Genomic DNA, 11,582 nt, shown 5'->3' on the forward strand with positions numbered 1-11,582 from the left:
ATATTTTAATAAGGGTCTCTGCATTTCTACTTTGTGTAGGACCCCACAAATTATATTGCCAGTCTTTCTTGCAGGACATTCCTTTTACAGTTTGTGGTCTGTGAAGCTTGTGAACATATCATCCCTCTTTCCACAGCTTTTCCTTTAAGACTCAATGTAATTGTTATTATTATTTTTTTCTGGTACTGGGGATTGAACCCAGTGGTACTTTACCACTGAGCTACATCCCCAGTTCTTTTTATTTATTTTATTTTTTTTTTTATTTTGAGACTGGGTCTTGCTAAATTGCCCAGGCTGGACTCGATTCTCCAGTGTCTGCCTCCTGAGTTCCTAGAATTACAGGCGTGTGCCACCTCTCCTGCCCTAGGTGTTATCTTTAGGATACCTCCCTGACCTTCCTCCCTCTCCCTTCCCTGCCTTAATACCAACACGAAGCAGGTGCTCAGCCCAAGTTTATTATAAGGCAAAGAGTGATCAGAGTCACAAAAGACCTACAAACTACTATAAATGGTATGGCGAGGCAAGGAGGGAAGAAGGCATTTTCAACTGTTTAGGAAAATGTCGTCAGGTGTGCGCTACGACCCTGCCTGCAGACGCGTTGGTCTGTGCAGAAGGGGTATATGCGACCTCCTGGGGAGGGAACAACTCGGACAGGCTCTTGGGCGCCACCTGCTGTGAACGTGCAGCCACTGCAGCCCTTTCCCGGCGCTCCTGCCCCTGCTCCTCGGCATCTCTGAGCCCGCCTCGGGGCTCCCATTGGCTGGTCCCTGTTCTCCCGCCCTTTCTAGGCTCAGCCATTCGGAGCCTCGGGGTGGGCGGGGCTTGCCGCCGGGGGTGACGCGTGCGACCCAATTGGCTCTGCGGAAAACAGCTACGTGGCCGGAGGAGGCCCGTTTGCGCCTAAACTGAGGCTTAGTCACACCCGCGCTGGATTGGTAGTGGGGCGGGGCGGGCCGGGGTCTCCGGCCGGAAGCGGAAGTGGGGGAAGGATGCAGGTGTGGAGACAGGGTTTGCGGTAACTGGGGACTGTCCCGGGACCCCTTTCCTGCCTCCCTGGCCCATCTTCTGTGCGCAGCCTTTCTCGGCCAGTCGCTCTGGCCTCTCAGGGAGGCGGTTGGGATGCTGAAATGAGCGCGCGTGGGGCGCGTCCCCTCCACGCGCTCAAGACCCCCTCCCCGCCGTGTTTCCCGCCAGGACCATCAGCACTTGCCCATCGACATCCAGACCAGCAAGCTGCTCGGTAGGAGGGGGCGCCCCCGCGCAGTCGGCTGTCGGGGGAGGCCAGCTATTTGCCCCCTGTCGCCAATAGTCAGGAGCTCTGAAAGTGTGGGTTGAGGCGCTGACCGCCTACCTTATTCAGTGACCAGACCTGCTTCGCTAAGAGCAGTGGGAAAGAACCACATAGTGTCTGTGCTTGATCAACGTTTTCTACTTAAACATATGTTATCAAATCATATTATTCAGTGACAGATGATGAATGGTTAGATCTGAATGGAAACTAGTATGTCAGGCTCAACAATACTTTTTGCATTATTGTAGGGGGGAAAAAAAACTTTCTCTTTTAAAAACTTCCATCCGGATGTATACCACGAGCTACTCAGGAGGCTGAGGCAAAAAGATCACAAGTTAAAGGCCAGCCTGGCAATTTAGCGGTACCCTATCTCAAAATAAAAAAATGAAAAGGGGTGGGGTAGAGCAGCCCTGGGTTCAATCTTTGATTCCGAGTTTTTTTGTTTTTGTTTTTTTATTTTAAAAACTTCCATCTCCCCTTGATTTTAGGGGGAAGAGGGACCTACAACTCGATTGGAAATAGAGATTTTATTTTCCCCCACTGACCTATTCCCTAGCACTTTTTATTTTGCTTTGAGACTGGGTCTTGCCAAGTTGCACAGGCTGGCCTCCAACTTGTGACCCTCCTGCCTCAGCCTCCCAAGTAACTGGGTTTATAGGCACAGTACCATCAAGACTGGTGTAAGTAAATAGAGATTTTTTTGTGATCTACATATCTGATCTACATACCTCCTCACCAGTTCAGAACCAAGGAAGGGATCTCTTCATTCTGACCATCTCAGGACATGTGTACAGTGCTGGCATTTTAAAATGTTCATTTGACTCATTAGTTTAATGCCAGTTTTGCCCTAAAGATAATCAAACACGGGGCCTGGGGTTGTGGCCAAGTGGTAGAGCACTTGCTTAGCATGTGTGAGGCACTGGGTTCAATCCTCAGCACCACATATGAATAAATAAATAAATAAATAAAAATTAAGGTCTATCAATATCTTTAAAATTTTTTTAAAAAAAGATAAATAGAGCCTAGCCCTTTGCTCCTTGTTCTGTGACATCTATTAATCTATGAGGTTTTTTTTTTTTTTTTTTTGGTACTGAGGATTGAACCCAGGGGCGCTTAACCACTGAGCCACATCCCCAGCCCTTTTTAATATTTTATTTAGAGACAGAGTCTTGCTGAGTTGCTCAGTGCCTTGCTAAGTTGCTGAGACTGGCTTTGAACTTGAGATCCTCCTGCCTTGGCCTCCCAAGCCTCTGGGATTACAAGCGTGCACCACCACATCCAGCTATGAGATTTTTCTTTATGAAAATTTTAGAGGAATGTTACTGATACTGGCGTGGAATCGTAGTTTAGATTTGTTAACACAGCACCATGGTTCTAAATTCACCACTATATGGGGCCATTTAGGGGGCTAGGAATGTAACTCAGTGGTAAAGCACTGTATGGAGCCATTTAGTCCTGTGTGGTGGCCACTGGTGGACCTTCTTTGACCTGGCTTCACATTTGCTCTTCAACCCTGTGCACTCCGTGTGTGAATTTGTCCTTGGTAATGAAAGAACCAATAAATGAGCATTCACTGAGAGTTTGCTCTACACCAGGTACTGTTTTATGTACTGGACATTTTAAAAATGAAGCTGATTCTGGTGGTGTACACCTGTAATCCCAGCTACTTAGGAGGTTGGAGCAGGAGGATCACAAATTAGAGGCCAACCTGGGCAACTTATGAGACCCTGTCTCAAAAAGGACTAGAATGTAGGTCAGTGGTAGAGCACCCCTGAGTTTAGTCTCTAGCACCAAACAAACAAAAACCCTGGACCATCTAACCACAAAGCCTAGCTCTTAGTTCTTTTCTAATGAAGAAATGTGGAAATGTGCATGGCTCTAAAACCACAAAACAGCCCAGACTCCTTGAGGTCAGTCACATTCATAGTCACATGTGCAGGGTGGCACTTCCCTGTGAAGAATAGACTAGTGTTATGTAGTCCTTAGGGCGCTGTAGGTATTAGAAGCTTTGTAGTTGTTCATTCATCCGGTACTTGGCATAACTGCCTTGTGTTTTCCATTGTCATGGTTAATCCCAGCCCTGAGGAGATGGAAGTTGAGCAGCATCCTCTGTCAACAAGAAAGATATAATTACCCACAGAAGCAAAATACGTAGAATTTGATGTGGTCAAAGTTGCACTTTCCTGTCAGGACCAATTTAAAGGTTTGCTTTATCCCTATGTTGAGGCAATTGCTTTATAAAAATCACACTGCGGATAAAGACAGGCCACCAGATTCTGTTTAGCCCCAAACCTCTCTTTGGACCTTTCTTCTCATCTTCCCATCCCCCCACCATACCTTAAACAATATAAAGACAGCTTTTAGGCAATTTCTCTGTATGTTAGGCCTTTTGGTGGCATGAAGGTATGCTGTGATTTGGGTGTTTGTCGTGCAGACTGGCTGGTGGACAGAAGGCACTGCAACTTGAAATGGCAGAGTCTGGTGCTGACCATCCGAGAGAAGATCAATGCTGCCATCCAGGATATGCCAGAGAGCGAAGAGATCGCTCAACTGCTCTCTGGATCCTGTGAGTTCGCTGGGGCTATGTTGCTGAGTTCTGCTTTCCTGGAAAAGTTTGCTTCATCTGAGCTGCTCCCTTGTTTAGCCAGCAGGGCTGACCCCAGAGAGAGAATTCTATTTGGGGTTTAATTGCTTTTTTCTTCCCACGTGGAATGATAAAGGGGAGAGCGACATGGTAAAATTATTCGCAGTTCAGGACCCAAGGATCAGCCACCTGCAAAGGCCAGGCGAGGTGGGAAAATGTTGTAATTCTAAGTCCTCACTCTTCCTTGCCTCCCAGACATTCACTATTTCCACTGCCTGAGGATCGTGGACCTTCTCAAAGGCACTGAGGCGTCCACAAAAAACATTTTTGGCCGGTATTCTTCACAGCGGATGAAGGCAAGTGTGGCCAAGGGCTGGTAATATGTGCCCCAGTCCATGGGGCTAGTGCCTTTCTGGTCTTTCTAAGGATTCATGGAGACATTTTACATAGATTATTTCCTGAATTTTCTCTCTGTCACTATAGTTTATGCTAAAAGTATATCTTCCCACTGGGTTTACATTTTCTGACCTGCCCCTTTGGGGATCACTTGTTGGTGCCATGCTCTTAAAAGTATGTGTCTGGGTGTAGTGGTACGCACCTGTAATCCCAGCAACTTCAGAGGCTAAGACAGGAGGATCACAAGTTGCAGACCCTAAGTTGCTTTGGCAATTTAGCAAGACCCTATCTCAAAAAGACCTGGGTATGCAGCTCAGTAGTAGAGTGTTTCTGGGTTCAATCACCAGTACAAAAAAAAAAAAAAAAAAAAAAAAAAAACACTATATGGTCTAGCCAGCATTAGTTTCTGAATGAGGGCGAGGAGGTTGTATCTGATGTAATGCAAAAGCCTGGGAGAGCCTTCCCTGTCCAGGGACTGAACTTCAAGGTGGCTTCTGGGTCTGGCTGACTTCCTCTTTCTGTTCTACTCAGGATTGGCAAGAAATCGTAGCCCTGTATGAGAAGGACAATACCTACTTAGGTAAAGTGGCCCTAAAGTAGCCCTGGCATCCACAGGGAGGCCCCCTCCCAGAGCTGTGTTTGTAGGTGTCAGAGGGGAGACTGGAGTGTAGATGTTGCCTATTTGTAGGTGAGAAAATCAATTCCACAAAGTGCTAGGAGAGGAGCAGGATTGGGCAGGTAGTGGGCATTTGCAGTACCTGACTGAGCAAGTGCCTGACCTGCTCACCCTGCCTTGATAAGATGGTGTGTGCTGTCCCCACCCTCTTTGAACCCCTAGTCTATACTGGGCAGCAGAGGCATGGGTCATCCTGGGGGTCTAAGAGACCCCCACACATCATTGGGTGTCTGAGAGAGCAACTAAAGGGCCAGTTGTAATTTGGGTTGTGTTTTTGAATAGTATAAATATTCATAATAGCTACTTTTCACCAAGCACCTACTAAATGCAGGGAATTGTGCTTGGGGTTTCATTGTGCATGGTAAATATTGGCCCTGTTTCACGGTTGAGGGTTGGAGTAGAGAGGCTATTTAACAGCAGGGAAAAGGGGTGCTGGGGAGTCAATCCTGCCTCCTAATCATCATGCTAGGGCATCTTTGTGTGCATCCTTGGGCATGCTTGCCATAGGGTGTGGGTGTCCTGGGGTGAATTTCCTCAGTGGAACTCTCTAGCCTTCTGGTTCGGAATGTCAACTACGAGATCCCCTCGCTGAAGAAGCAGATTGCCAAGTGCCAGCAGCTGCAACAAGAATATAGCCGAAAGGAGGAAGAGGGCCAGGCGGGGGCGGCCGAGATGCGAGAGCAGTTCTACCACTCCTGCAAGCAGTATGGCATCACAGTGAGCAGGCCTCGTGGTTTGATGGGCATCTGGGTGCCTCATCACAGCGGGAGGGCGCCTGGGCCTGTCCTCTCCTGAGAACAGATCCTCTGCTACTGGCAAAGACTTTCTTCTTGGCTGGGTTGTGCCCCAGTGTCTTGCCTTTCTAGTCTTTGGTTGTTTTCTTTCACCTGTTAGACTCTACCTTCTGCCACGTCTGTCTTAGCTCCCCTTCTCTCCCCTCTCTAGGGAGACAATGTCCGAAGAGAACTGCTGGCCCTGGTGAAGGACCTGCCAAGTCAGCTGGCTGAGATCGGGACAGGGGCTCAGTCCCTGGGGGAAGCCATCGACCTGTATCAGGCCTGTGTGGGGTTTGTGTGTGAAAGGTAAAAAGAACGAGCTTCTCTGTAGGAGGGGTGGTTTGCCTGTTCTCTGCCTCTTCTTCCTTCTCCACTTGTGTTTTTCCCACGTGACATGTAAGCAATATTGTACACACTTCAACCAGTGGGAGCCTTGCCCATTTGACCATGTGACCCAGGCTAGAGCCAAGTGTTGGCTTCCCAAGTGGTCAGCAGGAGAGTCAGTTTTGTGCTCTGTTGAAGCCCCACAGAGCAGGTGTTGCCTATGCTGCGGTACGTGCAGAAACGGGGAAACTCAACGGTGTATGAGTGGAGGACAGGAACGGAACCCTCTGTGGTAGAGCGACCGTGCCTGGAGGAGCCTCCTGAGCAGTTGGAAGAAGACGCGGTAAGACAGGCCTTATTAGGAGCTGAAGGAGAGCTGCTTGCCCCATCCACACGCACTCCAAACCCTATCCTGAATTCAGAGTTCTAGCGTGAATGAGCATACTGTAGGGTAGTTGTTTTGGTTCTAGGGATTGAACCCAGGCATCCCCTGCCCTTTTCTTTTGTCTTTGGGTGCTGGGGATCGAACCCAGGGCCTTGTGCTTACAAGGCAAGCACTCTACTGATTGAGCTATCTCCCCAGCCCTTGCTAAGTTATAGAGGCTGTTGGACTTGAAATCCTCCTGCCTCAGCATCCCCAGTTGTGGGGATTACAGGTGTGCACCACCACACCTGGCATAGAGGGGGTTCTTGTGAGCAAGACTGTTGGCAGGAGGATCTAGAAGACTCTGTTCCTTTACTTTTCTGGCCTTCTTAAGACCAGAGTACAGACAAGTGCTAAAGAACATCAGCAGACTGGTTTGTGTTGAAAAAGGAGCCAGTCAGTCACATGAGCTTCTGACGATGGACTTTCTTCCGGGAGCTGGGAGATCATTGCATTTGAATGTGTCCTCCCTACAGAAGCCGCTAAGGCCTATGGGATTCCCTTTTGTTTTACACACCTTATTTAAGCTAACCCTTTTTTTGCCTTCTAGATTGATTGGGGTGACTTTGGGGCGGACGCAGTTTCCAACACAGGCATCTCTGCTGAGGCCTCTGGAATCGACTGGGGCATCTCCCTGGAATTGGAGTCAAAGGTTAGGACACCTTCTCAGGTATTCTCTTTGAGGACTTTGTATGGTCATGCTTCAGCCATAGGAAAGTGTTGTCTGTGTCCATGAAGGCATCAATCCAAGTTCATGGCCCCAAGGCCAGGTGCAGTCCAAGGTAGAAAGTTTCAGAAGTGACATGTCACAGTTAGGACCTCCTTTTTCTTGGGGTTTGGAGCAAGAGGTGGGGGTACAGGCAGGTGGGAACCTGAAAAATGGGGATAAGGGTGGCAGCATAACTGGGCCCACGCTTGCTGTCTTTGTCACCTGCTTCAGGTGACCTTAATGCAGTTGGAGTGTTTAGCCATTGAACTTTTCAAAGCCTTTGGTCTATTCCGGCCCCCAGAGCTTGGGGAAATTCTCCCAACATTGGATTCTTTGCTCTCCATTCAGGACCCTGGGGTTGAGGGGATAGACTGGGGAGACGATGCTGCTGCTGTGCAGATCACAGTGCTCGAAGCAGGAACCCAGGGTAAGTGCTTCATTCCTTCAGCGCTGGCAAGAGTGGGGCACTTGAGGACCCCTATGTCTAGGCACAAAGAAAAATAATACTTCTTGCACATTTAAATCTGTTTCTCAAAATCTTGATGAGGATGTAAATGGAAGGGGACAGAGAGAAGTTTGTTGAACTATTTAGAAACTCAAACTTTCTAGAGACTGAATGTGGGTCACTGGTCCTGGTGGAGGGACTCAAAGGGGCTGATGGGGCCCTGAAGTCTGACCTGACTTGCCTTACTACCAGCACAGACTGTAGCAATGTCCTGAGCCACTAGAGGGCAGTGCAGGACGACACTTCACCTCCCACTGCCCAGCTCAGCCATCCTTGGAACCCAGTTCTGTGGTTCTCCAGGGCAGACTGGGGGTTGGCAGGAAGGCCTGACTAGTCCTGAAATGCATGAGAAAAGATAACCTTTCCCCTTGGGGAAGTGTCTTTAGTGCAGTGAGTCTGTCCACGGTAATCTGTCAGGGCTTCTCAAACTTCAGGATCTTTTTCTTCTGCAGTTCTGTGATCCTTCCTCACTTCTCTGCCTTTCTTCCTGGCAGCTCCAGAAGGTGTTGCTAGGGGCCCAGATGCTCTGACACTTCTCGAATACCCCGAGACCCGGAATCAGTTCATTGACGAGCTCATGGAGGTACTGTTCACTGGGATCCTGGGAGATGTGGGGAGGCTTGGCTTTAGCATAGGTGGCATCACTCCTGACCCCTGGCGTAACCCAACTCTGTGTGAAGGGTGCTGAGGGCCTTCTGTGTCCTGTAACAGGAGGCTAACATATTAGGATGCCTCCATTCATTCAGCTCATGTTTCTCATATACCTCCAGAGTGCCTGGTTGGCACTGTCTTAGGCACCAAGATTGTGCAGTGAACAGACAAAGTCCTTGATCACATGGGATTTATATTCTAGAAGGAAAGCAGATAAGAAACAGATAAATATGCAGTATGTTAGATGCCACTCACTAACACACACACAAAGAAGGCAGGGGAGGGAGACAGGTATTATTGGGAAGGGCTGTGGTTTTTTATCTGGTGATCGAGGAAAGCTTCATTGAGAAGGTGACTGTAAGTCAAGACTATGGGCAATTTTGACATGCAGATAGCTGACAGAAGGGCTTCCCAGGCAGAGGGAGCTGCTGCAAAGACCCAGAGGTGGAAGCAACAATAAGGAGGCCATGTGGCTAAGCAGAGGGAGCGGGATACAGGGAGCAGAAGAGCTCAGAGATGTAGAGTCAGAACTCTGGTTTGACTTCGTGAGCTGGGAAGCTATTGGAGGTTTTGAGCAGGTTGGGTACCACCTAACATCTTTTGCTGTGTGTGGTGGCACATACCCATAATCCCAGCAACTTGAGAGACTGAGACAGGAATATCTCAAGTTCAAGGCCACCCTGGGCAACTTAGCAAGACCCTGTCTCAAAACAAACAAACAAACAAACAAACAAAACACAAAAGGGCTGGGGATGTTGAGCTGTGTTCCATCCCCAGTACCACAAAAACAGAAACATCTCATTTGTGTTGAAATATGATCCCTGTGACTGAGGTGTTGAGTAGCCCCAAATAAGAAACTGGTGTTCTTGGCCAGCCCTTTGTTACAGGATTGGGAAGATGGGGTCTGTTCCCTTCTGATTGGACTGCAGGTTGGGGAGACCCTCCTGAAAGATTGCAGCCCTCACTGGGTTCCCTCTTCTTTCTCCCCAGAGAGGCTTCTCCTAGCCTCAAGGGGCAATCAGCACAAAAGGTATCAAGATTTTATGGCAGGATAAGATTGACTAGGTATGACCCTCATAAGCTTTCTGGTCTTGTCTTAATACAGGGTTTCTCAAATGGATTCCTATTCCCTGAATCTTAGTCCCCTCATGAAGAGAAAGTAAATACCTTTACTGGGGTGGAGAAAAACCCTTTGAATCTCTGCATTCTCAGTATCTGATCCATAGGCTGGGGAGAAAGGATGGAGGTCTAGAGCTAGATCAGCCTGAGCTCAGAAAGGGGAACCAAAGAGTGACAGTAGAGGCTGCTTCCTCTCTTTTGTTGCTGTTGTTGAGTTTCTAGCAGAAAAAATGTTCAGAGATAACTGCCTCACCCAAAGTCTAGCCCTCACTGCTCCCAGTTTGGGCAGTCTGAGGACTTAGCTTCTGCATTCTTTTCCTGGTTTGAACCAACTCTTCTGTCCTCAGCTCGAGATCTTCTTGTCCCAGAGAGCAGTAGAGATGAGTGAGGAGGCCGACATCCTGTCCGTGAGCCAGTTCCAGTTGGCTCCTGCCATCCTACAGGGCCAGACCAAAGAGAAGATGGTTACTATGGTGTCCACACTGCAGGATCTGATTGGTCGTCTCACTAGTCTTCAAATGCAACACCTGTTTATGATTCTGGCCTCACCAAGGTCTGCCTATCCTGATGCTGGGCTCCACCATTTTGAGCTCTTCCCCTTATATTCCTTCTCTTTTTCCATGACCCCTTAAATCTAATCCCTGCATCCTGTGCCATCACCTCTTGAGGATAGAAGTTCTCTTTGGGGCAGGATAGGGGTGGTTCATGTATATAGGCAGGATCTACTTCCCAAGTAGAAAGGGGGACCTGGAATGGGTAGTCCTTACAAAACAGGAACTTCATTATATGAGGGTGAGAGGCCAGTTAGGGAATTGGTGTCTGAGCCTCACCTGTCCAGCAGTTAAATGGAGATGCTCAAGGTGCACAGCTCTACCAGTCCTCACCTGAGTGCCCTGCACAGGTATGTGGACCGAGTGACGGAATTCCTCCAGCAAAAACTGAAACAGTCCCAGCTGCTGGCTTTGAAGAAAGAGCTGATGGTACAGAAGCAGCAGGAGGCACTTCAAGAGCAGGCAACTCTGGAACCCAAGCTGGACCTGCTGCTGGAGAAGACCAAGGAGCTGCAGAAGCTGGTAAGACAGGACAGGCGAACCCAATGTGTGGGATCCCCCCACACACCCCGTTTCTACAGAAGGAAGCATTGCACCTGCCTCTGCTTCCTGCTCACTTGGTGTCACTGTCTCTCAGATTGAAGCTGACATCTCCAAGAGGTACAGCGGGCGCCCTGTGAACCTGATGGGAACCTCTCTCTGACGTTCTCCCTACGTGTTCTTGCTTCTCCATCTTCCCAGCCTCAGGTAGAGGTGGGACCGCCAGGGCTGATGTGGGGCCCTTCCCCTCCAGAAGTCAGGCAGGCTAGAGGACAGAGAGCCACAGGAAGGAACCATCCCCTGGATGGGGACCTGACACTCTGAAGGAATCTGTCTTGCTTGGCCCTGTGGCCTGTCAGCCTGAAACCACAGCCTCTGCTTCTAGGTAGTTGAGTTGGACTTAATAAAAGAGCAAAAAGACTCTTGGTTCACTGCAGACAGTTACTTATACTGCTTCATGTGTTCTTGATCCAGGTGGCCTCCCTGGGCCATCAGCTGTCACTAAGGAGCCCAAGGTTAAGGGCTTTTCTTTTTTGCTTCTGGTAATAAAAGGGGACCCCATTAGTCCTACAGTTGGTTCAGCAAGGGGCCCTGGGATGGCTTGGGCAGCTGGACCTCTGTCTCTCCATAACCAGACCTGGGCTGCCCCACTCCGGTCAGCAGCCCAAGGGGAGCACTCGAGCAGCAGCCTTGTTGGAGCCAGAAAAGCTATATTTTCCTCTTAATCACAGCTTACCTCCAGGCAGAGGGGAAGTGCGGTTTGGGGAGGAAGAGTCTGATAAACAAGGTGGAGACAGGAGTTGTCACCTTCACTAGCTGCCTGTCCACTTCCTGCCCATAACTGTTGGTTCTGGGATTGGATAGAGCCCACCCCAGGATAGCACCCTTCTCCCAAGCCACCTACCCATCCCCATTTCCCAGGAAGGGTAGGGGCTGGGGGTGGCCAGCAATTCGATTTTAATTTCATAGCAGAGCAGTTGATTCATGGCTCTTTGTCGCTGGCGTTGACTCCCGTAATGACTTTCCATCAAAATGA

General features: G+C 49.1%; 1 protein-coding gene across 1 annotated transcript; it reads left to right on the plus strand.

Annotated features, from left to right (window-relative positions):
- Positions 1 to 882: 882 nt before the first annotated feature.
- Positions 883 to 10,982, plus strand: CDK5RAP3 (CDK5 regulatory subunit associated protein 3). The gene is made up of 14 exons (XM_079134277.1): positions 883 to 995; positions 1,195 to 1,240; positions 3,726 to 3,857; positions 4,131 to 4,231; positions 4,803 to 4,851; positions 5,486 to 5,664; positions 5,893 to 6,029; positions 6,246 to 6,390; positions 7,022 to 7,123; positions 7,529 to 7,607; positions 8,180 to 8,268; positions 9,803 to 10,008; positions 10,357 to 10,528; positions 10,644 to 10,982. Exons 1-14 carry the CDS (start codon positions 990 to 992, stop codon positions 10,707 to 10,709), a joined length of 1,509 nt encoding a protein of 502 aa, XP_078990403.1. The 5' UTR covers positions 883 to 989; the 3' UTR covers positions 10,710 to 10,982.
- The last annotated feature ends 600 nt before the right edge of the window (positions 10,983 to 11,582 follow it).

The sequence above is a fragment of the Sciurus vulgaris genome, assembly GCF_902686455.1.
Source record: "Sciurus vulgaris genome assembly, chromosome: 3".
NCBI classification, from domain to species: domain Eukaryota; kingdom Metazoa; phylum Chordata; class Mammalia; order Rodentia; family Sciuridae; genus Sciurus; species Sciurus vulgaris.